We start from the raw sequence: 27,915 nt of genomic DNA, 5'->3' as shown, positions 1-27,915 counted from the left end.
AAGTATAGTATATTTCAATATAAGTACAAAATATAGATTCCTGTGGCTAGTCCAGAGTCATAATTATTTTTATAATACATTTTTAAATGGGAAAATAGGTTAGGAATAAACTTCAGTCACACCACCTAATTTGACATTGGAGGCTGCCTGTATGTAAAAGTACAGGAAACCTCTATATTCACAGATTCAGGATTTGTGGTCAAAAAAATGCAAGCCTCGTCCTCCCTACCCTTGGTGGCTTCGGCTACCTCCTTCCTGCGGTTCTGCCCTCGGCTTCGCCCCTCTTTGTGCGTGGCTCCTGCTTCCTACAGAGCCCTGGCCGGTGGCTTAGCAGACATTGTTAACTAATGTGAAATGCTGAAGAGGTGTAGGCACCCAGAGGATGTTCTCTGGCTGTGTGGTGCCAAGAACGTACAGGCGTTTTTATCATCGATGTCTGCCAGCATCAGGAATCAATATTCAGTTAAGCATTTGTTTGCATGCGTAAGGACATGTGACTTTGGTAAGTTATTCCTCAGGAATCAGATTTGACGCTGAAGGAGTGTGGCAGGGCTGTGAACACGGCGCTGCTTATACAGACCCACTTTCCAGGCCACATCCCACGAGCTCGCCCACCCTCTGCTCATCCTGGCAGGTTGCTTGACCCTCAGAAGCCCCATTCCCCATCTCTAAAATGAGGATTAAATGAAATCATGCATATCTATTGCCGTGTACAGTATCACTTTAAAACACTGTGCTTGTTATAATTTTTTAAACATCAGATTTCACGTTGAAATTAAAATTTGTTTTTTAACCTGTCCTACAAAACTCACATGAAGAACCTTTGGGGGCTGGCTGATTAGTGGCAGTATTGTCAGGCTCATCGGGTTTCTGGTTCTGTTCTGTTTTCAGGTTGCCCGGCTCATGGAGATGGGATTTTCCAGAGGTGATGCTCTGGAAGCCCTGAGAGCTTCAAATAATGACCTTAATGTGGCCACCAACTTCCTGCTGCAGCACTGATGGGCCCAGCTGACGACACAGGAACTGGCCAAGCTGCTGACCACAGTGGGCACTGTCCCCGCTACTGAATCAGCCCGAGGACCCCGCACTCTCTCGCATCGATGTTCTCGATGTCCTTGTGGGCAAAGGGTTGTCCCCACTGCTCTCCACCCTTAATTCTAAGATCAAAACTGTTAGAGTATCAAAATAAGTTTGCCATTAAATTAGCATGTATTTTCTATATTTTCTTATTGGGTTTTTTTCCTTAGTTTGAAGAATCATCACTCATTCCTAATGTGTTTAAAATGCATTAAAATTGCAGATTTCTGCAAGCAGTTGAATAGCACTCCAGATGGGAAATTACTGCTATGGTAATATTCTTTTTACTATAATGCATCACTCATTATATCTGATCATAAATGCCATAAAAGGGGAAAGAGGAATCTTATTCAGAAAGAACATGTCAAATTATTCCTTATGGACCTTTTTCATGGCTATTTTTTTCTCAAATTTGCTTTCAAACCCCAGTGGCTGTTCAGTGTCCACACTTCCCGGGGGTGAGCAGTCCGTATGCGCTGCATGCAGCACCAGCCAGGCCTCAGTGATGGGCAGGGAACAGAGACCGAAATCCAACTCTGCGCTGTTCCAGCCCGTCCAGTCCAGGGGGGTTTTACCAACTCCTTCTCCCCACTTCCATTAAAAAAACAGTGATAATAATCGAGTACCAATTTGAGGTTCTAGAATACTCCATGAAACTTAACGGGGGTTAATTTTGCTTAGAATATTCACAGTAAGCCACTCAGGCTAGGGGTGAAATGGGACAAAGAGGAGAGTGAGCTCCCTGGAGCAATGTGGCCTCACCTAGTGCTCAGTGGCTGCCCAGTGTGGCCTTGGCCCTGGAACGGAAGAGAAAATATCTTGCCCTTCCCAGCTGCCAGGCCAGCCTCCCTGGAAGCACATTTCTCCCTGGCCCCGGGGCTGATGGGGCTCTCAGCATGAGGCGGAGTAGACTGCAGAGGACACCGTCCCAGAGAGAAGGGGGCAAGGCCAGAAGTGGACGAGTAAGAAAAGATCTAAAGCAGGGGGACTGTTAAGATTTAAGGAAATTGTACAACTATTGTGTTCAGCAAAATGAGCAGAACTGTATCAAACTGATGCAAATTTGGACATGTGTGATACTTACAATAAAGTTTTTAATGTGTTTTACTTTTTGGTATTTTTTATTAGACTTACCTAAGTAAACTTTATTCTAGGTTCTACTAGAAAAATCTTGCCAGACTGCTCATCTTTCTTCAGAAGATTTGGGTGCTTTTTTTTGAAGTGCGAGAAACCCTTTTGTTCCTGTAAGTAGGACTGGCCGGTGAGGCCCCATTCATAGGCTTGTCAGGGCCATTGGGCTGCTCAGAATGGGGGTCGAGGTGACTGTCTGGAAGCCCAGCTGGTCCCAAGCACAGGCCCCGACTTGATCTGAGTCTCCTCATCTCAGGTTGAAGGACAGTCTACCGTAGAGGAGGCAATCTCGACTGCATTCGCTGACCAAGACGCGTACAAGACAGCCTGAGAGTGTGCTGAAGATGTGATCATTATTACCCCTGAGGCAAAACTAAACCACCCTCTGTCGTTCCGTGCAAAAGGCCACAGGAGAGAACAACCCGTATCCAAAAATACTCCATCTCCTGTGTTCCTTCTCACCTTCAAACAGCACCTAGCAAAGTAAAACCAAACCAGAGGAGGGGGAACAAAGAGCCTCCCCCCACTGTTAGGGATCACAAGGTGAGGCTTAAATTGAAAGGGATTAACCACCCCACCACCCCTTCAGGTTCTTGTTTGACTTCTTGTCAGGATTCCCTCCTAAATGTGGTTACATTTCAGAGATCTTTGTCCTGCCGCAAGGAGCCTTAGTGACCCCCTACTTCAGTCCTTCAATTTAGAGAATAGAAATTGAGGTCAGTACAGGGGCCCTGACCGCAGGACATGCACCTCATAGGGGCAGAGCTGGAAGACCCCCTTAGGTTTCTCCTGACTCCTTCAGCCTCTTTTCCAGCTCGCTACAGCTGCCAAGGTCTCACCTTCCCAGAGGTGACCCATTGTTTTTCATCCTTTTCATGCACCTGCCAGGCCATCTCCCCCTTCATCAGTCGCCACCCTCCAGAACATCCCTGTCCTCCCCCGTACCCTCCCACATGTCTGACTTCACTCTTGGGCACGTTTCTGTGCCTTACAGGAGTTCCCATCCCTGCTCTTGTTCCTGTGGATTTTGACACAAACTGCAGCCACCCACTGCAGGAGTTTGAACACCTGAGAACACGCACACCTCTTATCAAGACGCCCGGAAATCTGTCAGGCTGATGGGACCCCTCAAAGGAAAACCTTTTGTGTCCCATGCACAGTGACGCATGCCAGAGGAGGGTATCAGCGAGTCATTTGGTTTGATTTCCTAAGATCTAGAAAAGATTATTTAGGCTTTTGATTCTGTGCAAATGGTAACAGATTGGGCCTAATTTTCAAGTGAACAGGTTCCAGATTGTGAAATGATAAGAGGAAGAAGGAAAAAATCTTCTGTAGTGAACCCCACTTCCCAAATAAAGGAAAACCTGCCTCTGAAGTCCAGATTCATAAACCTACACTGAGTTTGGGGTAAGAAAGGTAAAAAATTTAGGAAAATAGAGCACAAAATTGTGAATGCATTCCAGTGTCATTTAGAATGTTTTCTGAGTCCCTGAGTTCATGTTCCTGCAACAGTTGTTCTTAAATGGAAATGAAAGTGTCTAAACCATGAACTTAAGAGTTTTTCTTTAATCAGATAGCTTAAGTGATATGTAATTTGTGAGAATCAAGAGTTCACAGTCCCCATAACCCATACAGTGTGTTTATAAAGGGATGGACCCAGAATGTCAAAATGGCTTTCTGGCTCAGACTAAAATTTTAGTTCTGAAACTGCAATCTTATGTGTAAGAAAAATTGCCAGAATCATGTGAATTTAATAACCTGCTTGATGTAGTATCTAATGGAGAAACCTCAATAGCTGAATGTTGATGATGCCTCTACTAGAGTTGGGATTTCAGGCAGAGATTTGGGTCGAGGGGAGTGATAGGCATGGTTTGGGCTGAAGAGGCGGGGGCAGTGTCACTAGATGTTGGGAATCAATCTGCGGAGAGGCAGGGATTAGAGAACTAGATTGGTGGTCCTGCTATAGTACCGGGGTAAACTGGATGACAGAGAATATGGAGAGAGGAGAGAAGACGGTTAACAATGGAATCTTAAGGAATTCTTGCATTTCTAGTGGAGGAAGAAGAAGAGAAGTAGGAGGGGAATCAGGAGAGGCAGCCCCATCTGGGAGGTGAGACCATCTAGGAGGGGTGATCAGGATGGCAGGTGCTGCAGGACAAGGTGGTGTCAGCCCCGTGATGGCAGGTTCCAGAGGACGAGAGCTGGGGCGTGAGGACGAGTGAGAAAGCAGGGGTGGTTTGCATGTGCCTGTTCAGGAAATCTGGGGGGAAGGAAGGGGAGAGGCTGTTCCGGGATCAGCTTGTAGGTCAAGGTAAACAAGCCCGTGACGAGAGCCTGAGATCTAGGCCCAGGAAGGGGTGTGATCAGGCACCACGAGAAGGGGTTGACCTTGGAAACCAGGAGAGACACTTCAGTAGCCCAGAACCAGAGGAAGAAGACTACAGGTGAGTCGGAAACTAAGGAGCAAAGTTGAAGCAGCTCAAATGGTAGTTTCTAGCTTCTTAATAAAGAAAGAAGTGAGGATGAGGGGCCGGGGTGGGGCTGGGAGCTTGAGGAGAGTGGTCGCTGGAGATGCACCTGAAAGGGTGCATCAAACGAGAAAACACAGAGGATCTCTACTGGCCAGAAACGAGGGCTTTGACCACTTTCGTTTACAGACTGCAGTATTTTGGTCTGCTAGGCCCCCTACGCCGTGGGAATTTCAGAACTCCGAGGGATTTAGACAGGAATTCAGGCAGTCCCAGAAACCCACTCCAGTGTGCAGCCCCCGCAGTGTCTTGAGGCCGGCCCACAACTTCCCAGGGAAGCGGGCCGGTTCTGTGACCTTCCTCTCTGTTCTGAGCTGCCCTGGGCGGCTGAGTAGACTTGGAGTTGGGGGGGGCGGGGCGGAGAGGACCCTGATCCTGAGGGAGGAGGAGGGGAGCGGGTTCTTAGCGATCTACTCGGGCTAACCCTGAGCTTCCAGCTACCCAGAGACACACCCTGGTCCTCACCCAAATGCAGAAGTGCCATAGGGACTCAGATTGCTCCAAGGCTGGGGCTAGGGTCTGTCCCCAAGTGGCCAGACCCAGATATCCCAGGGGCTCTTCTGGTCCCCCCTGCCCCTTCAGAGATGAGCTGTGTCCCCAGGTGAGGGACGCCCAGCCCAGGAGCCCACATAACTGACTTCTTTGTTTTATAAGATTTTTGTTTCATTTTTTTACAGGGGCCCATGGTCCATTTTGCTCTTTTGCTATCTTGAGAGTTCTGTGTATGGAGTTTCTATTGTAAGATTATGTACTGATGTTCAACAAAAGCACTGCATTTATCTGAAAGTTGTTCAGCCTAGTACTATCTGTGCAGATGTTGTAAAACCCTTATTTCTATAACCTCTGACTCACTCCAATCTTTCATATACATAAAGCTCCCAGGATCACAGAGGGCTTTTCAAAATAGGCAAAGTCTGCACCTAGAGTGGGTGTGGTGGGTAAGTGTTGCTGCTTCAGCAGGGGGGCATGTTGTATTTGAATCTGCACAAAGATGAATGTGATGTCAATCCCTGCTGTTGCCTTAGGACCTGTTTAAAGAAGGAAAAGTGCATGTATTTTGTTTAAGCATAAAAAGTCAAGCAAATAATTGGAAAAGCCAGCCCCGTTAGCAGAGCGGGAACGCCACGGTCGGCCATTCTCCGTCCTGGGAAGAGACAGCCTGAATGTGAAGAGAATGACAGATAAAGCAAATACCCACTCCTGGCAACTCAGTGAAGCAATCAGAGTGCACTTCGTCCTGGATTTGTACATTTTCCCCTAATGTCTTATAATTGTTAAACTCACACCTGTTTTGACAGTAGGTTTGATTTTGTTAGCAATTCATCTTTATCAAGCTTTTCCAAAGCTTTCAACTTAGTTCTTATAAAAACAACTCTTTCTTTTTGCCTTTACACTTTATTGATTTACATAATAATTAAATTATTTAATTTCGATAACAATTGACTGACCCAAGAAGTTTTGGGAACAAGCACAGGTGTCTCTTGGTGAGCTCAGCGCCTTACTTAGGGGGACAGAAGAACAGGGGCTGGGGAGAGGCCACCGGCCATGAGCAGGCTGTTTGCTGTGGGCAACCCTCAGACCCGCGCATCTCCTGAGCTGCCTGGAGAAAATCTCCACTAGGGGACTTTCTATCACAGCTACAATCAGCGAGAATAGTGGAGAAGGTCATTTAGACTGGGAGGATCGCCAAAGAGGTCTCCAAAAGGGCAGCATTAAGAAAGTTTAGGGGCCTCTGCCCCTGATTTCTTATTCTGCTTCCTAGATGGCCCCCAAACCTCACTGAGCCTGAACAAATGAGTAACAGCATGGCAGTAGCTCCAGTGCCAAGATCTTGGGGAGAGGGTTTCTTGCTCAGCTCCCCAAGGGCAGCAAGCCTCGTCTCCCAGCTGCCAGCTCTCCTGTCTCACACAGTGAGTGGGGTTCAAGGAAGGGCATCGACCCAGATGTACAGTACAGTTGACTTTTTAGCATCCAAGCTGGTATCCCTCATCTTGCTCTCCCTGGCTCTGCCCTCCTTTCTTCCTCGCCCCTCTCTTTCAGATTTCTGTCTCCAACGTTGTGTGGCTGCCAGGCCCAAGACCAGCCACTGTTTTCCCAGATGAGAGAGTGGATGCCAGCCAGAGGCTAAACAGGAGATTAAAGTCAGGCCACCCACTCTGAACACAAAAAGAAAGCCACTAAAGATATGCTAAGACAGATACATGGCAAAACCCATGAAGTCCTGGGAAACCAGGCTACACTTACTGGGCTTACTGGTCTTGCAGGCAGAAATCCCATAGTTCTCAGAGCCGGAAAGGACATCAGCGATCATCTTGACTAATGTCCTCCTTTGGCACACGAAGCCAGGTTCCAGAACTGCCGGTGACGCACCCAGGCTGCTGGGGCTCAGTAGGCCTGGAACCTGTGTCTTGTGAGGTCCCCATCAGGAAGGAATCCCCTTCCACCACACCTGCACTCAGTGGGCTTACTTTGTAAAGGTTGGAGGAAAGAGGCAGAGCTGTCGAGCCCGTGCTTCCCAAGGAACGTGCTTCCAGGTACCTGACCTGTCACCTCCTTCACTGCTCCCCGACTTGGCTGGTTTCACGAGCTCTGCCCAAGTGGGTGACATCAAAGAGGCTGTGGAAAGGACGGTGGTTACCATTGGTCTTCTCAGTCACATCCCCACACATTTACCAGAACTCTCTGTGAATATAAAAGATGAGCACGCGGATAAAACCAGAGATAAGATTAACAGACTTCTGCAGAAGTGCTTAACAGAGTAGCACAGTCGAGCAAGCTGGAAAAATAATCTTTAGGCCATAGGACGGGTGGGGCTCTACGTGAAGGCTGCTCAGTAAATCTGGGTCATCAACTTGACCTAGGGAGAAAAAGCATAGCAACACTGTACCATGTACGTGGGACCATGAGCACAGAACACTCAAGGGCACTACAGTTCCTCCTCTGGCCCCAGCCAGCAATTAGCCTTACGGTCAGATGCCACCTGACCTTCTAGAAGACACAACTGCAGGCTCATTCTCCAGCATAAATGCCACACTCACTTCTGAAGTAACACATTTTTAGCTCTTGGAAGTGCCTTTGAAAATAAGTGGAAATGATAACATTTGGTGAATTCTGGCTTCTATTCTTCTTTCAACAGGTAGTAAGAGGTGTGACGTTTGAATTTGATTTATTTTACTTAAATCGGGTAGAGAGATTAAGAATACTGTGTTAGTGGCCAGCCCCGATGGGCTAGTGGTTAAGTTCGGCGTGCTCCACTTTGGCAGCCTAGGTTCAGTTCCCAGGTGCGGACCTACAGCGTTCATCTGTCAGTGGCCATGCTGTGGTAGCAGCTCACATACAAAAAGAGGAAGAATGGCAACAGATGTTAGCTCAGGGCACATCTTCCTCAGTGGAAAAAAAAAAAAAAAGAATATTAGTTTGCTAGGGCTGCCATAACAAAGTACTACAGATGGGGTGGCTTACACAGCAAAAGTTTATGTCCTCACAGTTCTGGAGGCTAGAAGTCTGAGATCAAGGTGTTGGCAGGGTTGGTTTCTTCTGAGGCCTCCCTCCTGGCTTGTAGATGGCGTCTTATCTCCCCGTGTCTTCACGTGGTCTTCCCTCTGTGTGTTCCTGTGTCCTGATCTCCTCTTCTTATAGGGACACCAGTCCTATTGGATTAGGGCCCACCTTAATGACCTCATTTTAGCTTAATTACCTCTTTAAAGACCCTTTCTCCAAATACAGTTACAGTCTGAGACACTGGGGGTGAGGACTTCAAAATATGAATTTGGGGGACACAATTTAGCCCGTAACAAACACCTTGGGGTAGAAGTAAGGACACTACCACTGACAAAATGACCCTCCGCACTCCATAATGATGATGATCGCTGGGGCAAAAAGGAGGCAGGTAACTAAGGCAGCTGTCACTTTCCAGCCCAGATATAAATGGAGGCAGCAGGATGTGAGAGACAACACTGGTTCTCCAGGCACAACCCCTCAGGCCCCATCAGCTGGGTGACTCAGGGATGTCAGTGGCCTTCCGGTACAGTGAGAAGACTTCCTGCCCAGCTCTGTCCACCTCAGAGGGCTACCATTGGAGTTGGGTGCCCTGGGGAGCATGGACCTGCTTCCTAAACTGTTAAACACCATATTCATGGCATATTCTTAATGTATTAATAGTACTGACTAATAAGCTATGATCTGATTTTGAAATATTTAAAATTTGTGACTGCACTGGCTGACCTTAGTCAGGAAATGTTCCCACCACACTGGAAAAGAGTCAGGGTGGAGGATGGAGGAAACCCCCCAGGCCTCTGTCCATTTGCACATGTGTCTCTGCACCCACCGACCGGTGGGTGCCTTCTCTCCTCTGAAAAAAGTTTTGTTTTAAAACTGTATGCTGGGCCTGCCCAGTGGTGTAGCAGTTAAGTGTGCACACTCTGCTTTGGCGGCCCGGGGTTCGCAGGTTCGGATCCCGGTCGCACACTGACGCACCACTTGTCAAGCCATGTTGTGGCAGCATCCCATATAAAGTAGAGAAAGATGGGCATGGATATTAGCCCAGGGCCAATCTTCCTCAGCAAAAAAAAAAAAAAAAAAAAAAGAGGAGGATTGGCATCGGATGTTAGCTCAGGGCCAATCTTCCTCACAAAAAAAAGAAAAAAAACCCATGTGCTTCACTAGAGACTTCTCACCAACCTCTTCTCCCTTCTTCTATATCTTCAACTTCTCCCCCTTCTCTGTCTCCCTCCCTCCTGGATTTAAACCATAATAATTTCTCTCTAGTTTAAAAAAAAAGATCCCATCTGCCATTCCATACCTCCCCACCTCCCCACCCCCACCCCCGATTCCTCCTTAAAGACAGATTTCTTGAAACAAGTTTGGACACTTGCTGACCCCATCCCCTCAGCCCCCTCTCTATCCTCAGCCCACTAACATCTGGCTTCTGTCCCCACTGGCCAGTTTTTGGCCAAATGCAAGGCCTCTCTTTAGACTGCTGGTCACTCCCTCCTTATTCCCTCAACCCCCTTGGCTGTTGTAACATCACCCTCCTGGTTTCCCTGCCTCTTTTCAGTCTCTCCTGTGGGTTTCTCAGCTGCTTCCCTCCCCTGAATGTGGATGTCCTCATGGTCCTTTCCTAGGCCTTTGTATTAATCATGCCTTTTTATTTTCTGTATTCTGATGATTTGACATCTGGAGACTTGCTGACCCTGGAGGGACCGCCTCTCCTTAGCCAGTTCCTGAAGACAGTAAAAGACTCACCCATGAGTATACTTTTCAAATACAAACCAATCATCCCAGAAACTTGACCTTCAACCACCTCCAGGCATTCCAGGCCACCGTCCACGAGCCCCAGGCACCCCAGGACCAGGTACCAGATGACTAGAGACAGCCCCTACGCCCCAGAGCCCACTGAGATGATTCAAACTGGCCAATCCTCAGCCTGCTTACCTGCCTTGTTCCCACAGGAAGCCCTGGTGTTTCCCTATGTGGCCCTGCAGGGTGTGGCATGGCCCCTCCTCCTGGGCACTGTAAGTAACAAACTAACTTTTCAATGGCAGGCATCTCCTGATCTGTTAACCTCACCATACCTGAATGATAATAAAACCTACATTTTAAAACAGGTTCCCTCAACTCTCCCTGGGAATATTGTCCACCTCATGCCACCCAAATCTATACCCTAACCCTAAACCTCTCTTCTAGGCTTCAGGCCTCGTATGTCCTGCTTTATATTGGGCACCTCCACATGCCTGTCCCAGGGGCACCTAAGCCCACCTTCTCCCACCCCCAAACTATATCTTATCCCGTATCCCCTATCTTGGGAATGACACCACCATCCATCCAGTCATACAATGCAAAACATGGGAGCCCTTCCAGGCAGTCCCCTAAGCTCTTCCCCATAGTCCATAATGTCTACTCCATACTTAACACGTTGTATTGTCATTGCCTGATTCCAGTTGTATGTGTCACCTGCTGCTCTTCATGATCCGTGAGGTTTAGGGGCCATATCTCCGTTATTCCCGCCGTATCCTCAGAGCCTAGGATAATACTTGATAAATGTATGAATTAATAAAGAAGTGAATGTTGAAGAGGAGGACTGGCCCAGAGACAAAATTGTAAATTATGGGAGAGGCAAGGTGTCCCCAGCCTGCCCTCTTCCGTCCGTCTGAGCTGCCTCCTGTTGTAAAGGGAGCAGCCTTTTACACCGGGGGACTGAGCTGATGAGTGTTTACTGGGACTGAGTTCCGGGCAATGTCCCATCTCGGGCAGTTCCTAGCACTTTATCCCTTATGTGCCTCCTACCAAAGGGAATAGTATCAGGCATTAGGAAACACACAGAGGCTCACCGCTTCCCTGGGATGGGCCACCTCCCACTGCCTGTCCCATTGCTGAGCTACTAGGGCAACAGAGCCTGTGTCAGGGCTTCTTGGAATCAAAGAATGTGAGCACTGGAAGGTGGTGTAGGCCTTTGGCATTAGAAAATGAGACTTTCCAGATTTCGACAATTACGGAGGAACCAGGGCATCCATGTCATGAGGGACTCGTGTGGCCTGAGGTGTATTCTGACCCGCGCACCACATGGTTGGAGTGTCCGAGGGTGGCACAGCCCGTCCTTGAGCCTGGCTGCCCACAACCCTTGCATGCCAGAGGAACTTTTTGGTCTCTATGCCTGTCCCGTATGCAGTCATTTGGCGAAGTGAGAAAGAAAACTGTAGTGAAATCTGGATGGTGGTTAGCTTGTGGTGTGTAGCAGTGCCAAGGGAGACGTGATTCTCAGTGGAAATGTGCTTTCTGGAGAAAGCCAAGAGCCCATGGGAACATTTGGGTATCTACGAACTTGATTTATGAAACTCTCCGTTCTTCCTCCTTAAAATGTCAAGTGATTAAAATTCTTAGAAGTTATCATGAGACCCTCCACCTGGTGATAGAAGCCTCGACACCTCTGCTGGTTGGGCACCGTTTGTCCACCCCCAGGGAATGGGACTCGGGGTCCTCATTACAGAGCCCTGACCTACAAGGCTGCCCCAGCCTTACACCTTCCTCTGGACTGAGTTCCCACATGGAGAGTGAGGAGACCCTTCAAGGGGGTCACTCTGATGCTTCCATTTAGACATAGAGTTATTTTGATAGGGCCTTAAAAACAAACCATGACAGTTAAACTTTTTTTTTAACCAATTAGTGTTTAAAACAGATCCCTCTTACTCTTTCCTCCAAGCCTGACCTTCGTGGTGGGGCTCTGAGGCAGTGTGAGGGCTTAGAGCTGGGATGGGATGAGACTTAGAGAAGAGTGTCTGGAAAGAGGGGTGTTCAGAAATGGGTGGGTGTATGGATTGAGTTTTGTCCCCAAAAAAGATGGGATAAAGTTCTAACCCTCAGCACCTGTGAATATGACCTTAATTGGAAATCAGGTCTTTGCAGGTGTAATCAAGTTAAGATGAGGTCATTAGGGTGGGTCTAATCTAAGAGGACTGGTGTCCTTATAAAGAAAAGAAAATGCCATGCGAAGACAGAGACGCACAGGAAGAACGCCATGGGATGATGGAGGCAGAGATCAGGGTGATGCGTTACAAGCCAAGGAATGCCCAAGATTGCCAGCAAACCACGAGAACCTGGGGAGAGACCTGGAACAGATTCTTCCTCACAGCCTCAGAAGGAACCAGCCCTGCTGACACCTTGATTTTGGACTTTTAGCCTCCAGAACTATGAGAGAATAAGTTTCTGTTGTTTTAACCCACCCAGTTTATGGTACTTTGTTACAGCAGCCCTAGGAAACTAATACCACGGGCAAGAGGGCCGGTGGTTCTCAGACTTGAGCATGCAGCAGGATTACCCAGAGGGCTTGTTAAAACAGAGCGCTGAGCCTCTACCCCGGAGCGCCTGGTTCAGCAGGTCTGGGATGGGGCTCAAGAGCTTGCATTTCTAACATGTCTGCAGGTGGTGCTGATGCTGCTGACCCAGGGACCACATTTTGAGCACCACTGCTCTAGGGGCTAGGGTGTGGCTAGGCATCAGGACCTTCTCGTCCGAGTAATAATGAGATGTACATCCTACTGATATGAGTTGTGCCAGCCCACTTAGAAAACTTCATGTGGCCACAGTCAGTTTTCATTTTAAATGATTTCTTTAGTTTTAAATGACTTACAGGTGTGTTGATTCATGGACGGACACACACACACACACACACACACACACACCCCATGTCCCTATTTTACAGATAAGGAAAGTGAGGCTCGGGTGCAGGTGTGAATCCTCTGCAGGACACTTGTCCCTCCTGACTCCCTGAGCTCAGGATTCTGCGCTCAGAGCTTGGCCTTGGAGCATCCCTGGCTAGTGCAGCCCCTGGAACTCAGCTTTCCCTCTTTGTAAATCACACCCATCATCGCCTTGTTGAAAAGAAAGACGTCCCCGTCCACCTGCGGCCAGCGCTGCAAACCAAGGGTGCATCTCAGCTCCGGTCTCCCGCACCCGCTGTTGCCGCTTCCTGCCTTCCTGTGGGATCTCCTGATCTCCGTCCTCTTTCCTGATCCTGTTTTGTTCCCAAATGCCCTCCGGATGTGACTTCCTCCTTCCTGCCTCTACGTGCTCAGAACAAACCTGCCCTAAGCAGCTTTGGAGCTGAGAAGCCTGGCGTGCAGGGCGGACGGGTTATGAGAAAGGCCTGAGAGGATGGCCAAGAAGGATTTTTAGCGCCCAGAGTCGGGTCTCGGCAGCCCTGCTTGCCTGGCCCTCTCCAAGGAGGCCTCCTGGTTATGAAGGCAGCTCTGGTCGTCGCTCCTTGTCACTCTGCTGGCTGGCCAGGCCCCCTCTTGCCACCTCCATGCCCTTTGATAAATGCTGGTTAGTGCACACAAGGTGGGAGTACGAGCTTTGACATTTAACCCCGGCCAGGTGGGGACAAACTGTGGGCACCTGTGAGGTGTACTCAGAGAGGCTGACACAGGGTGCAGGGGTGGACCTTTCAGCTGAGGTTCAGCGTCTTGAATCCATAGGGCCCCAAGAATGCAGTTCCCAATTCTCTAAGCCTTTGACCCCTCCCCCAGCAGGCCAGAAGCACCTCCACTGTGCACACTGGCCGTCACATCCCCAGGACCGACATTCAGGGCTGGACCTGTCTGGCCACAGGGGCCCACGGCCATGTGTCTGTAGGTAACCCCGAGGCTGAGTGTCCTCCCTGCCTGAGCCCAGTGGAGCCAGAGACAGGGGCAGAATGGAGGAAAAGCACACCCAGAACCCTGACATGAGCCCCTGAGGGCTTTTCATGCCATGTAATGGACCAGACTGCATGAGAGGAATTATCCTCATCACCTCGAACCAGTGGGAACAGCCTGAGCGCGAACTCTCATTACAGGCGTACTGCGAGCTGTAAGGCCACGTACAGAGAGAAGGGGGCCCAGCCACAGGCATGTCTCAGGAACTTACAGCCTGGGTGCTGCATGAGACCATCCCCTCTCAAGAGAGCAGAGTGTGAAGCCCTACACAGAAGGGAATCGAGTGCCCAAACGTAGTCAGAAATTGTGAGATGCAAGAAGAGGGTCATCAGGAGCAGAAGGAGGTCACTGTGGGGCAGTGACTGGGGACGACCTCACTGGGGAGACTGGGGACGTCTGAAGCTTGAAGTTGGAGGGACAGAGGGAAGAGTGAGGGGCTGACCAGGGCGGGAATGGCCGCTGAGGCAACTGGCAGGGAGGGCTGGGGCCCGCAGGGCCAGGATGTCGCGCTGCCCTGCTGCTCCCGCATTTTGGCAGAGAGGCACGTGTTTTATTTTACAAAATGGAAAATCACCCATGTCCAAATGCTCTGTGCATTGCTTTCAACTCAAGAAGGTGCAGTGAAAGGTTTGTTTTGATCTAACATCAACAACACTTACGTGGATAAGCACTTTCTGACACTCACAAAACAAATGAAAAAATTGCGCCTGCTTTTCTGACTTTTTTCCTTTCCTCAGCGTTGTTCCCAGTTACACCAGCGATACAGGAATGCCTTCTCAACGCACCAGATTCAAACTTTCATACAAAAGTTAAGACCAAGTCCCTCACCCATCACTCCCTCTCCCCAACCCCAGAGCCATCCAGGTCAATAACTTGGTGTGCATCCTCCCCGGGTTTTCTGCCTTTTTCAGGAAAACCTTGGCATTTTTGTAAATGTTAACTCCAAGCTTTTAGAAATTTTGTTTTGGGGGAAGGAGTATTTTTGGTCTTTATAACATTTCGCCTCCCCAGATTTGAAACATAGACTAAACTGTTGGTCTAGTACTCAGCCAAGGATTCCTTTGGTCTTGTCTGCATTCACCATGAAAATACTCCTTTCCCAGAAGAAATGGCACACGCCCCTTCAGGGGCCAAGGAGCTCCAGCGTTATTTATTAGGATACGTTAGAAGTGGATTCATCGTGAAGCTAATGGAATTTAAGCTTTAGGGCTACTTGCTTACCATCCAAGACTCTACACCTAATTTTGCTTTTATTTTGTCTTCTTTTTCTTAAAGAGCCCACCTCCAAATTGTATAAGCTTCAGGCCCCCAATCCTGGAGAGCTCCCTAGACACAGTCTTAAAGCCAATGGCCCATTAGACTTTATTCTCCTCGAAGGGCACGGAGTCGCCAGTCTGGTTGACACTTGGTATTTCTGAGGAAGATTTTCCCAGGGTGGAGGAGGAGGATGCTGACGCTCTGAGTTTTAAAATGCCCAGGAGCCATTTCCTGTAACGTGTAGATGCAAAGAAGTAAATGACGGGGTCAATGCTACAGTTCATGTTCATGAGGGACACGGTGAGCTGCAGGGACAGTTTGAAAGCCCTCTGCTCGGGGCAGGAGGGCAGGCGGAGCATCTCTCTCACCATGAACTGGATGATGTTGAGATGGTAGGGGCTGAAGCACACAACCGCGGTGACCAGCACCACCAGCGTGAGCAGGCAGGCCCTCCGGTGGTGCCCTTTCTCACGCGTCAGAGGGTTGTCCCGGGCTGTCTTGCACAGCTTCAAGGTGACCTTCACATAACAAAATAGTATGATCCCCACTGGCCCACAGAAGCTTATAGCACAGGCCACTAGGACCATGAGGGGCAGCCAGAGGACCCCCTTGATGCTGACGTACTCCATGCAGGTCAACTTGCCCGCCACAGGCTTGGTCATGGAGATCAGGAGCAGGGGCGCCGTCTGCAGAAACGCCAGGGCCCAGACAGCCACGCAGACCAGCCTTGCTCTGCCGGCGTTGCGGAGCCGGGGGCGCTGGTGGGTGTGGACCACAGCCAGGTAACGGTCCACGCTCACGCACGTCATGAGATAGATGCCCCCATAGGTGTTCACGTAGAATATGAACGCCGTCAGCCTGCAGAGCCCTTCACCAAAGGGCCAGCTGAAATCCAGCACGTAATAGGTGATCTTTCCAGGCAGGGCCAGGGTGAACAGGAGGTCGGACACTGCCAGGTGGACCAAGTAGACACCTGTTGAGTTGATCTTCTTGCCCTTTTGACAGGCGAGGCAAAGGGCAAGGATGTTCCCCAGGGCGCTGAAGACCAAGAGGGCTGTGTAGAACAGAGAAAGCATCACGCTGGCCGCCCGGGGTGGGTGGTGAGGAAGGCAGAAGTTGGTATTGTGGGGGATGCTGCTTGGGTCAGCCGTGCTGGAAGCCATGTCATAGATGTCCTTGGGGAAATAAAAAATTTAAAATGTGATATTGAATCGGTGGGGTTATGCCTCTGTATAGCAATAATTAATACTTTACTGAGGCAACAGGCACATGAAAAACATATCTCTTTTTAAGTAAACTTTTTGTTGAAGTGTAACATACCATTCCAGTTACTACTGCTGTGTCACAAATTGCCCCCAAACCTTAGCAGCTTAAAACATACTTTATTATGCTCACAGTCAGGTTTTGAACAGGACACAGTGGGAATGGCTTTTTTCTGCTTTCCAATGTTGAGAGCTCCAGCTAGGAAGAGTCAGCAGCTGGGGGTTAATCAATGGCAGAGGCTGGAACCTCTGCCTCTGGAGGTGACTTCACTCAAATGTATGGTGGTTGATGCTGGCTTTTGGCTGGAGCCTCAGCTGGGGCTCCTCATGAGACTTGGGCTTCCTCACAGCATGGCAGCCCAAGGGCTATTAGGTTTCTTACACAGCAGCTTGAGTTTCCAGAAGAGAGTGTTCCAGAACCTGGGTAGAAGCTCCGTGTATTATCCATGTTTTTTATTTTCTGTATTCTCATGCTTTGACATCTTGGGGCCTTGCTGACCCTGGAAGGACTGACCCTCCCTGGGTTAGCCAATTCCTCGAGTGTACTTTCAAATGCAGACTAACCAATCCAGAGCCCATTTCCCCAACCACCTCCTCTATTGGGCCCTCACACTCTGGGCCACTATCCGCCTGCCCTAATAACCCAGGGCCAAGTACCAGACAGCTAGGGGCAGCCCCAATGCCCCAGAGCCCACTGAGATGATCCAGACTAGCTGATCCTCAGCCTGATTCCCCTGCCTCGCCTGTTCCTCCCCACAGAAGCCACAATAAAGGCTCTTGCCTACATTTCTGCCCCTCTCCCTCTGTCTCCTGACCAACCCCAGTGCTTCCCCCTTCTTGCCACCTGTGGTGTGGCATTCCCCCTCTTCTTGGGATCTGTGAGTAACAAACGTTTCCAATGGCGATCATCTCCTGATCTGTTGGCCTTATTGAACCTCAAGTTTTCTATTAATACACTATCCTTTAAAACACTGCGTCACCTTTTCTAACCTAGCCCTGGAAGTGTTGCATTATCACTTCCACCACCTTCTATCCATTACAAGCGAGTCACAAGCCCACCCAGCATCAAGAGACGGGGACATAGACCCCACCTCTCGACAGGAGGAACATCAAAGAATTTACAGCCATTTTAAAATCACAACACATACAGGCAAAAACGTGCACAAATCATCAAAATACAGCTTGACGATTTTCACAAAGTGAACATCCATGTGATCAGCACCCGGATTAGGAAACACACCTCACCAGCCCCCCAGAAACTCTGCTTTGCCCACCCCAACCTCTACCTCCACTAAGGGTAAACACTACCCTCACTTCCAAAATCACAACTCTGTTTTGCCTGCTTCTGAACTTTAAATCAATGAAATCATGCACTATGTATGTGTATTTTTACACATATAGCTTCTTTGGCTCGACGTTAGTTGTGAGACTCACCTACACTGTCAGGTGTAGTGTAGTTTGCTCATTCTCATTGCTGTGTGGTATTCTGTTGTGCGAATGCACCACCATCTATCCATCCTGCTGTTGATTAACATTTGAGTTGTTTCCGGTTTGGGGAGATGGTATAAAGTTCTGCTATGCATGCTCTTTCACATGTCTTTGGTGAAACAATAATATACATTTTGCTGAGTGTACAGCTAGGAGTGGAACTGGTGAGTCACAGGTTCTGCACATGTTTAGTTTTAGTAGGTCCTGGCAAACAGTTTGCCAAAGTAGCTGCTCTTAATACTCCCAACAGCAGATGAGAGTTCCCGTGGCTCCTCATCCCACCAACATTTGGCATCATCAGTCTTTTTCAGGTGAGCCATGTTGGTGGGTGTGCAGGGGTATCTTGTAGTTTTAGTTGGCATTTCCCTGATGACCACTGACGTTGAGCACCTTCTCACATGATTATTGGCTGTTTAGGTATCTTTTTTCTGAAGTGCCTGTATGAATACTTTGTCCCCTTTTCTATTGGGTTGTCTGTCAAAAACGTGTATGTGTTCCTATTTCCAACCCATTTTTCTCAGTCTGCTGAATTAGCCTTGTCTTCATTTTACACCCCTCCATTTCTATCATCTGCATTCTGATCATCCTTTAACTTTTAATTTCCACACTGTGAGAAGAAGAGCTGGGGTGGGTCTACCCAGTGCTCTCCACACAGCAAGTGGGGTCTGTGTGATTGACCACGTGGTGCACAGGTAAGCACTAAGGTGCACAGGATGTGTGGTTTGCCCAAGGGCCACAGTAGCTCATAGAACCAGGACCAGAGACCCAGGTCAAGAATGCTGAACTTCTACAGTCAGATGCTGACTTGAGGGCACCAGCTCTATGAGCCCCCAAACCTCACTTGAGTCAGGACACAGCTGTCCCCTCCTTTACCAATTTGGGGCTGGCTGGTGGGAGCCTGCTATAGATTTTGCCTCGTTTCAACCTAGGCAAAGAAAGCTCTGTCCAGTCTCTGCAGATAGAGAAGGGGCCTCCATTCAAATGGAAACTAGGAGAAGTCAGGCTGAATGGTAGAGAGAGGAGCACTGAAAAGCCCTTTGAACCTCAGGATGATGGATAGATGGATGGATGGATGGTTGGATGGATGGATGGATGTTTGGGTGGCTGGCTGGCTGGCTGGCTGGGTGGATGGATGGATGGATGGATGGACAGATGGAGGATAAAGATGATAGAGATGATGGAGGGATAGAGATAGACAGTTAGATAGTCAGACTCCCTAAAAAAATAATTAAAAACATATTTTAAATTATATCAAGAATTTCCCAAGTGCTATGCTGGCTACTGGTTATATTCAGAAGTTGCAAAAGAATTGAGTCTTTATCGTCTGAAGGTTATGCTTGGGTTGAAAAGATAAAGTAGGCAGGTGAAAAACTGCTAAATAGAGAAGCCGTTCTGAGTGCTCTTTATACTTTTCTTTCTACTTAGTTGGACAGGGTAAAACACCAGTACAATAATAAATTTGTTAAAACCCACACAATTCCCCTTCTGCTATGTTGTTTTATATTGTTCTTTCTATTTACAAATTAGACTCATGCAAGAGGATTGTTTTTCTAGCACTCCAAGCCCTTTAATACATAAAGAGGCGTGTGCCTCTTTGAATTGCGCTGAAGAAGCCGCCTTTGCCAGGGTTTGAGGACAGAAATGGAAAGGTGCATCTCGCCTGTTCACACCTTTAGTCCCCGAGCTGCTTCCAGGGAAGGGAGCATGGGGTGAGGGGGGTGGGGAACAAATGGGAGGAAAGGGAAGGAAGTGTCGCTGGAGCACTTTGCCCGGCTCAGGAATTAAGGATGGACCCGCCGGAGAAAGGAATCCCTCCCTTCACACCTCCCCACCTGGGGCTCTGACCACAGTCCTTCACGAAGCCCTTGACTCTGATTCTCTGAGAATAGAGATTCAGATTTGCTCAGAGACTGGAGAAACTGCCCCAGGATGGCCTCCTGCCTGCCCTGGGACAGATGCCTGAGGAAGAGGCTGCTCCCTCCTCTCTCACACACAGTCTCTCATGCTAACACACAGGCACTCACACACAGGCACTCACACTCTCTCACACATTCACCTCTCACTCTTTCTCACTCCCACACAGTCACTCACACCCCTGTGGAGGTGTGACCCGGGCACCCCAGGAGCGGGCAAGCCAATGCCGTGGCCCTGGGAATCGTACCCCAGGAGTTGAAATCGCTGCCCTTTGGAGTAAGCTCTTCCAAGGAAGAAAAGCTCCAATGCTCTCCCAGGAGTCTTGCCTGCTCTGAATCAATAGGGAAGGCTCTTCTCCCTCATCCCTTCCTTCCCTGAACAATTTGGTCCTCAGGCCACGATGAGCTTCAGTGGCCACAAGGTGGAGGCTGTGGGGAGGGGGGTTCTGTGTGCCCCGATGGGTGTAGGAGCCTGAGCAGGGCAAGGAGAGCTGACTCAAGGGGCCAGTTTAGCTCCGGAGGGTCCCAGCCACAGGTCAACTCACCTTCTGGAATCAACATTTCCAGTCACAGAGTGGCTACTTGACACCTGTTTCAAAGTTATGTGTCTCTTTCCCTGTTTGTTCAGGATTCACAGGGCAAAGAGATGGGACTGGCTCCTAAGGAGACCCCAACCCTTGGCAATTGCCGCCTTCCTGATTTTCCTGGGCCTCCTCCCCAGGACACATCAACACTCAGGGGCTCACCCCGCAGCCCACTACCTTCCTCAGCCGAGGGTGCCTGCGTCTGTCCCTTCGCTGCCCAGCACACATACAACCCCTTGGGGCCATGATGAGTGCCACCTCCTCTCCGAAACCCCAGCCTCTGCAGAACCCGTGAGCCCTCCACCCTCAGTGCTGGCACAGCATTTGAGGGCAGCTCTCAGGTGCATTTCCCACGGTGACTCTCACTCCTCGGTCGTGCCTCCGCAGCTTCCGTGACCACGGGCCCGCAGGCCTCTCCTGGTCTTCTTCCTTTGCTGTTATTTGGCACGAAACGAGTGCTCTGGACGTTGGGTCCTGCTGGAAGCACGGTGGTCTCCCTTTGCAGGGACACCCACAGAGAAGTCACTTCCACGCCCTGAGGAGGGGCAAGCAGGCGCTGTCACAGCTGTGAGTCTAGGGAGGTCAGACCCAAAATAGGAGCCATCCAGAGAGGGACACGCCCCTACACTGGGACGCCTGTCCCCTCTGCTGGTCGGGCTCATCCTCTGGATTGTAGACGTTGGTGCGAACCTCAGCGTGAACTCCACAAGTGGGCTCTACTGCCCAGCGCTGGGACCGGTTGGTCAGGTTTGTGCTCCGTGGGCTCTGAACCTCACCTGCCTGAAGGTATGCTCCTCAGCCGCCCTCTGCACCTGTCACCCCAGCCCCACAGGTTCTCCCCCACAAGCACAAAGCATCCCAGTCCCCCCACCCCGTGCCATCTGCTCCTAGGAAATGAACCAATATTGGTCTTTTGTGCTTTAATAGGAAGTTACCAATGCATCGCCTCCTCACAAGTATATTTGCTGTTTGAGACTCATGGAGCTGTGATGGTAGAGTACAAGGTGTGCTCCTGTTAAGGGATTATCCATTAATGCAACCATGTGGGGAAGAACTATGAAAAGGGCTTCCAGAGGGTTGTAAAGGTTACCGCCCAGGGTCTGACCCAGTGAAGGCAGCCCAGTCCTATCAGCAGGTTTTGCTCAGCGTCATGAGGCTAACACCAGCCTTCTGTGCCTCTGGCCTGCTCTGTCCTTCTGCCCAGACAGGGATGGCAGGGGGCCTGGCTGGTAAGCTGGAGTGGGGCAGGGACACTGTACCCACTGACAGTAGACACAGAAAGAGAGGTGTGTGATAAGCAGCTAGAATCTGAGCCTTCCTCTCGGAGCCCAGCACCTTTCCCCTGCCCTGAGAAGACTCACCTCTGGTCAACTCACCTTGCTCCCCAAGGGCAATGCGCAGGGAGCCCAGCAGAGTCTTGGCCCGCGGTCAGCCGCCTTACTAGGGGGCCCCAGAGCACTGAAGGTGCCCCGTGCACTCTCCCCTCTGCAGGAGTTGAATGAGTTCACCACATAGACTCCACACTCTTCCTCCCCTCACCCACCCCTGTGAAAAAAGAGAAAGAAAGAGACACAAAAACCCCAGGCTATCAGGTAAGGTGATCTCCCTGCTCCAGGACGTGCCTGCACAGCCATAGGGCCTCCCACCCGGCCTGTCCCCGCGGCGCCCGCCCACCCCAGGAGGAGGGAGGTGAGGAAAGTTGCTCTGGGAGCCAGTGTCCTTTCTGTTCCATTTCTGTGCCCCCCGCAGGCTGGGATTTAGACCATAGATGTGACTATCAAGCCACCAGAGTCGGGAATTCAAAAGCTGCCACCATTCTCCCCTCCAACTGGGAGGGATGAGCAGGTAAAGCAAGAAGAACTGTCTGGGGACCCTGACAAGCTCAGGAAAATGGAGGGGAGACGTGGCCTGGCCGGGATTTCCTGGTCTTGTGATCCAGGCGGGGTGCTTTCACGGAGCCTGAAAGCAGCCTTTGCAGCCCCGGTAGGCAGCACTCCCGAGGGCTGCGCCTGGCAGAGGCTGGATGGGCTGGGTGGCAAATTAAGCCGGCATGTTCCCTGGCAGGGCAAGGCAGGGGTGAAGACACGCCTTGTCACCGCTGTTTTCTTCCTCTCATTTCCCAGAGAATGATTTTCCCTAGCACACAGCTGGCTAATAGATGTGGCATCACACCCATCCTTTGATGACCACTGTGCCTCCCTTCTCGGTTATTGTCATCGGAATGGAAGTGTGTATTTCTCTCTGAGGCTTTCTCTGACCAGCCCGCTTCAGTCAGCAGCCAGCTCTCCAGCTGGCCTGACACGTTTACTCCCAGATCCCTGTGTCTTGGGCATGGCATCCACGTGCCTCGGTTTCCCCCAGTCTAGAATGTGAATCAACACACTCCTCTGACGAAGGCCAGGGGACCCAATTTTTCCCTTGTGTAGACTGGGCCCTAAAAGATGTCCCCCAAATCTCCTGATCTGTTGGAGAGAAGTTTTGTAAAGAAGCCCTCTCTTACCAGAAACTTCTACCATAAACTTCCTTCCCACCACCCGTAGAAGGAAGCGCTAATGCAGTTTCCAGAGGTGCCTGGCTTTAACAGATGGCAAATCCTGGGAGAACCTTCCTCCACGTCCTCAAGACGTTTAGGATTCTCCTATTAAAAGGAGAGACCCAGAAGGCCAAGAATGGCAAGAAATTACAGAATACCCCACGCTGTTTATTCATGATTCCTTCAGTAAGAATTTACTGAGTGCCAACTTGGAGCCAGGCACAGCGCTGTGAGTATGCGTACGCACAGTGGAGGAAAACACTTTCCTCCACACTCCTGTGTTCGGTGGCTGGGGCCCTGCCAGTTAAACAGACAAAGGACAGATGAACAGGAGAAAAGGCATGCACATTTTATTTGGTGGTAATAATTTTATGTGACAGGAGCCTTCATAGAAAAGAAGTGAGGGCCAGAAGAGGTGGGTAGGTTGAAGAGTTTCTATAGCATTTTAACCACGAGCCATAAATAGTGGTGACAAGACAGAGGAAAACGGAGGAGGTAAATATATGGGGAACTAACGGAAGATAAGGGCTGAGAGTAGGGCATGTCACACAGATTCCTCTGTCGGCTCTGGGCTAAGAGTCTCGAGTCCCCTCAGGTGATTAAGAGTTGTTCTCTCCTCATAGGGACAGCGAAATGCCTTCACGAATGGAGGTTTATGTCCTGCTTTTAGCCAGATAGGGGAGGGCAGAGAGATTTTTTTTTGTGTTTCTGTTATTTCTTAATTGCTTTCAGCCCAAAATAATCTTTATATCAAAGTGGCATGTCTGGGTGGCATATTCTGGTCCCTTCACGTGCATATGTGACTGGAAAGTGCGTGGTGGACCCTCCCGAGTTCATACAGACACATCGGAGAATCCCTTCGCACGTGCATGGCTTGAAATCTGGCTGATCCCTTATAAAGTGATCACTCGCCTGCCCGTTTATAACCTGGTCCATGCGTAAGCAGCAGCCCCCTGGCCACTCTTTGTGTTCCCCAGCCTGTGCTTGTCACCTGTACATGCACTTGGTCTCACATTGTCTTGAGCTGTTCTCCAACTGTTCTTGTGCAACGTGTCTCATTTCAACCAGCTGATGAGCTCCTCAGGGTAGAAACTGCAGCAGGCTCTTATCTAAAACGGCTGCTGGGTGGAAGATACCCGAACTTCATCCAGTCCATGGGGGGCCAGAATTCAGGAGCTCAGTGAAGCTGGGTGGGAAAACACTCATATCTTTCTTTTCACTAGGCAGTCACTGCGATGCAGCATTTCAGTGATGGGTGCCGCAGCCAGCCCCGGTGGCAACAGTGTACCTGTGACTTTGTCTCTGACAGAAATCTTGGATCTTTTCATAGCCCATTACAGGTGATTCAGGTACCATGAAATATAATTTATGCTCTTCCCTACTTTGACATCTTCCCTTCTTTGACAGTTGTTATTAGTTAACAACAAAAAAATCATATATAATGTTATATCAAAAATCTGTTTTTTGACATTTCAATAACTGTATTTTAATACGAGAGATTTCTTTTGTAATCTTATGTATTTTACTTTATGCATTTAAAACCATTACTGTGACAAGGGGTCCTTAGGCTTCACCTGAGGGGTCGATGGCACAGGAAAATGTGGCCATGAATAGAGCTCAGTGGCTTCCCTGCTCACTCGGGCCCAGCAAACCAATGGCAATAACAGTAACAATAATGGCGGCCATAACTGAGGACTAGTCTGTGTCCGACACTCTTACCTACATTTATTTATACTTTGCTTCATCCACAAAGAGGCATTATTATTCCCATTTTATAGATGAGGAAAATGAGGCTCAGAAAAGTTGGGTGATTTGTCCAGGGCCGCATAGCCAATTGCATCAAAGATCCAGATGCTTCTGATGGGTTCAATTACAAGGAGGTTGCAGCTGGGGCTGGAGGTAGGGAGGTGGCCAAGGAATAGTGTCTTCCAGATCTGAAGGACACGAAGACTCGGTGCTGCTGTTCTGGGGCCGGTGCAGCCCCTGCAGCTGCAGCTGGTAATGTCTGAGCTTGGCAACCACCCTGGGCGTTACCCTTGAAGCAGCCTCACTGGGCACTATTTCTGACGCAGTCTGGGCCTGGCCAAGGAAAGTGAGGATGACGCCCCTATCTCATCTCTGTGGTTTGCTTGTCTGTGTTCCGTGAACGTCTTCAACCCCAAGTGTATGCAGAGCAGCAGAGTGTGGTTTAGTTCAGGGTACAGCCACCATCTGGGGCTCTGTAAAGCCAATGCCTTTTTCTCCTTTTTTTTTTAAAATGATGAGGAGGAAAAGAAGTGGGAGTGGGTACAGATCTTTTTTTTTATCTGTTTAATCATTGATAGGACTTCTACACACTTGAATAACACGTTTATTCACTCATGCGTAGTGAATGTGTACATTATGCTGAACTTCCAGAACTAGCGAGGGACAAAAAATCCTCCCTCCTGGTAAAGCGGACAGACAAGCAGACAGGCGAGACCTCTTTGGAGAGACAGACGCCACGGAGAGAGTGATTTGAGGGTGCTAAGGGAACACCCTAGAGAGGCTCTTCCCGGTCCTGACTGGTCAGGGAGGTTTCCCAGAGGTGAATGATGAGGATGAGAAAAATTTGCCGAACATCTCCTGCCACTGAAGCAGAGAGAGAGAGATCGGGGAGCTGGGCCCTGGTCACTATCACAGACACTTCTTTGGCCCATGCAAGCCACATGCCTCATCTGACTCCAGGAGGGCAGGGAGGTGGAATCCTGCCCGCACTGGGGAGAAACACCGGGAAACCAGAGACCACGACACCACTGAACGTATCTGTCTCTCCAGCCCAGGACTCACGTGTCGGCTGTCTAGTGGCCACCGCCTGCGTACCCTGGGATCAGACCCACGTGTTCAACCCCTCAGACCCACTCCACCTCCTGGATTGGCCCGTCTCCACAGAGCACACCCCTGAGGCCGTCCTGCATGCCTCCCTCACCCTCCCTCAACGTGCCATCCACCCCAAGTCTCCTGCGTGGCCTGCTCCAGGCAGTTGCTATCGTCCAGACCTCGCCGTCTCTCTCCAGGGAGACAGCCGCAGCTGCCTGTTTCCCACTCTTGGCTCTCGACCTTGACTATCCACCCACTCCACCTTCTCCATCCCACTGTAGGACTGAGTTTGCTAAAGTGCACAGTGGCTCTGCTCTTCTCTAGGACACAGTCCTAATTCCATGACTTGGCCTTTGCTACTCTCTCCGCCTGGAATGCATTTTCCCCGCCCATGTGTCCTGGTCAACTCTGCTTAACTCCTCCTCACTCAAGACAGCTCTGGCACCGTGTCCTGCAGGCAATCTACCTTGACTGCCCCCAGCCCCCACCTAATGTAGATGCTCCTCTTCGGAACTCCCAGGGCCCCCTACACATCTGTACATTAGTATACACTAGAAATGACTACCTCTCTTGGATGGTGAGCCGTTGAGGGAAGGGACAAGCTCTCATGCATCTTAGTCTGTCTAGGCCCTGACCCAGAAGAGGTGCTTGGTAAACGACTCCTGACCACAGGAACGGTGGTGAGGTACTGCTGTCCCAGACCAACCTACCACAGCTCTCATTGACTCGTCTTCCTGCCTCGTGCAAAGCCTTCTTCCTGCAAGGATTCATTGAGCATCTGCTTCATCCCCTCTGCTAGCCATGGGGGAGGGGATGCGGCATAGTCCAAGACACATCCACCTCCACAGGACCTTTTCCTCTGTGTGGGAAGTGGAGATACCCACAGGTCACTGAGAGCCACGTGGTGCTGGACACGGGCGTGAGAAGCCACCCTTCTGTCTTCCCTTGACCTCATAGAGTCACCAGACAGAGGAACCTGATAAAGGCTCCTGTCCAATCCTCCCCACTGCAGATGAGGAAGCGGGGTCTAGAGAGGTGAAGTGAGTCAACCACAGTCACACAGGTAGCTACGGATGGCGCCAAAGCCTAGGCCAGCCTACGGCCTCCCGAGCAAATGCTCTTCAAGAAAAAGAAGGCATGGGGGCCTCCCCCTCCACACAGCGCACACGGAAATTGCAAGCAACACTCAGTTAACTAGAGCCGACCGTGTTTTCTCTTCCCTGGACTCTTCCTTCAAGAGGAAGTTGCAATTTAATTGAATTATTTCTTCTTTCTCTCTTTCAGTCAATAATGTTGTTTAAGCACCTTTCATGCACAGAGCACTATGCGGGGCACAGCGGATGATCCAAGAGAAAAACCCACTCTTGCTTCAGGCTGTGGAGACAAGGCCCGTGTGCCCGCACGTTAGCCAAGGACGCAAGGGAAATGCCAAATGGGTGGTTCAGGCAATGAAGACAGCTTGCAAAAATTTCACAAGAAAATGCCCCCAGGAGAGATTTAGTCAGAAAAACAATTCCTGGGGAGATCCCTGGGCTCCCCCTAATCCCCAACCCTGATCATCCCCTCCCCCCCCGGACCCTCCTGTGCTGTCTGACTTCACCGATGAGCCTGCAGCCAAAAAAAGCTCAGAACCAACAAAACGAGATGACGTTGCAATGGCTGTGTTAGGCTTTCTCCTGGACCCATGCTCTTCCAGCAGGGTGCGGATGCCGTCCTCCCCGGGGCCCCGCAAGGCCTGACTCAGTCACCAAGAGTCAGTGTGTGCGGGATGAACGCGTGCGTTCTTCTTTCTGAAGTTTTCCTGTTACAGAGGTCGAACCCAAAAGGAGTCTCTCCTTAACTCTTCGTTGCTCTTTTTAGCAAGCTTTTTAATATAACCTTCTTATGAAATATAACATACCCACAGAAAAGGGCACAAATCATAAACTCCATACATTTTCATAAAGTAAACACGCCCAGGGACTAGCACCCAGAAACTCCTTCCAGTCACTACATCCCAAGGTTAGCACTATGCCCTAGATTAGCTTTGCCTGGTTTTGAACTTTATATAAATGGAATCACACAGTATATGCTTTCAGCTCTGGCTTCTTTTGCTCAACATTATTTTGGTGTG

At 49.9% G+C, this 27,915-nt stretch overlaps 2 protein-coding genes across 2 annotated transcripts in view; one reads left to right on the top strand and one right to left on the bottom strand.

Annotated features, from left to right (window-relative positions):
* UBAC2 (UBA domain containing 2) overlaps nucleotides 1–2,184 on the top strand; it is a 166,340-nt gene extending 164,156 nt beyond the window's left edge. The window contains exon 9 of the mRNA XM_014781853.2: nucleotides 892–2,184. Coding sequence (XP_014637339.2) covers nucleotides 892–999 — 108 coding nt within the window. The 3' untranslated portion in view covers nucleotides 1,000–2,184. The remainder of the gene's footprint in view (nucleotides 1–891) is intronic.
* A 12,813-nt stretch (nucleotides 2,185–14,997) lies between these two features.
* Nucleotides 14,998–21,947, bottom strand: LOC101401029 (G protein-coupled receptor 183-like). The gene is made up of 2 exons (XM_014781852.2): nucleotides 21,808–21,947; nucleotides 14,998–16,359 (listed from the first exon to the last, which is right to left on the bottom strand). The coding sequence occupies exon 2, from the start codon at nucleotides 16,345–16,347 to the stop codon at nucleotides 15,283–15,285; it is 1,065 nt and encodes a 354-aa protein (XP_014637338.1). The 5' UTR covers nucleotides 16,348–16,359; nucleotides 21,808–21,947; the 3' UTR covers nucleotides 14,998–15,282.
* Nucleotides 21,948–27,915: the final 5,968 nt, after the last annotated feature.

Source organism: Ceratotherium simum, chromosome 10, assembly GCF_057802395.1.
Source record: "Ceratotherium simum simum isolate JZ-2026a chromosome 10, ASM5780239v1, whole genome shotgun sequence".
Taxonomy (NCBI): Eukaryota; Metazoa; Chordata; class Mammalia; order Perissodactyla; family Rhinocerotidae; genus Ceratotherium; species Ceratotherium simum.
The sequence above is the reverse complement of the archived record's forward strand: the minus strand, read 5'-3'. Positions and strand labels throughout refer to the sequence as shown.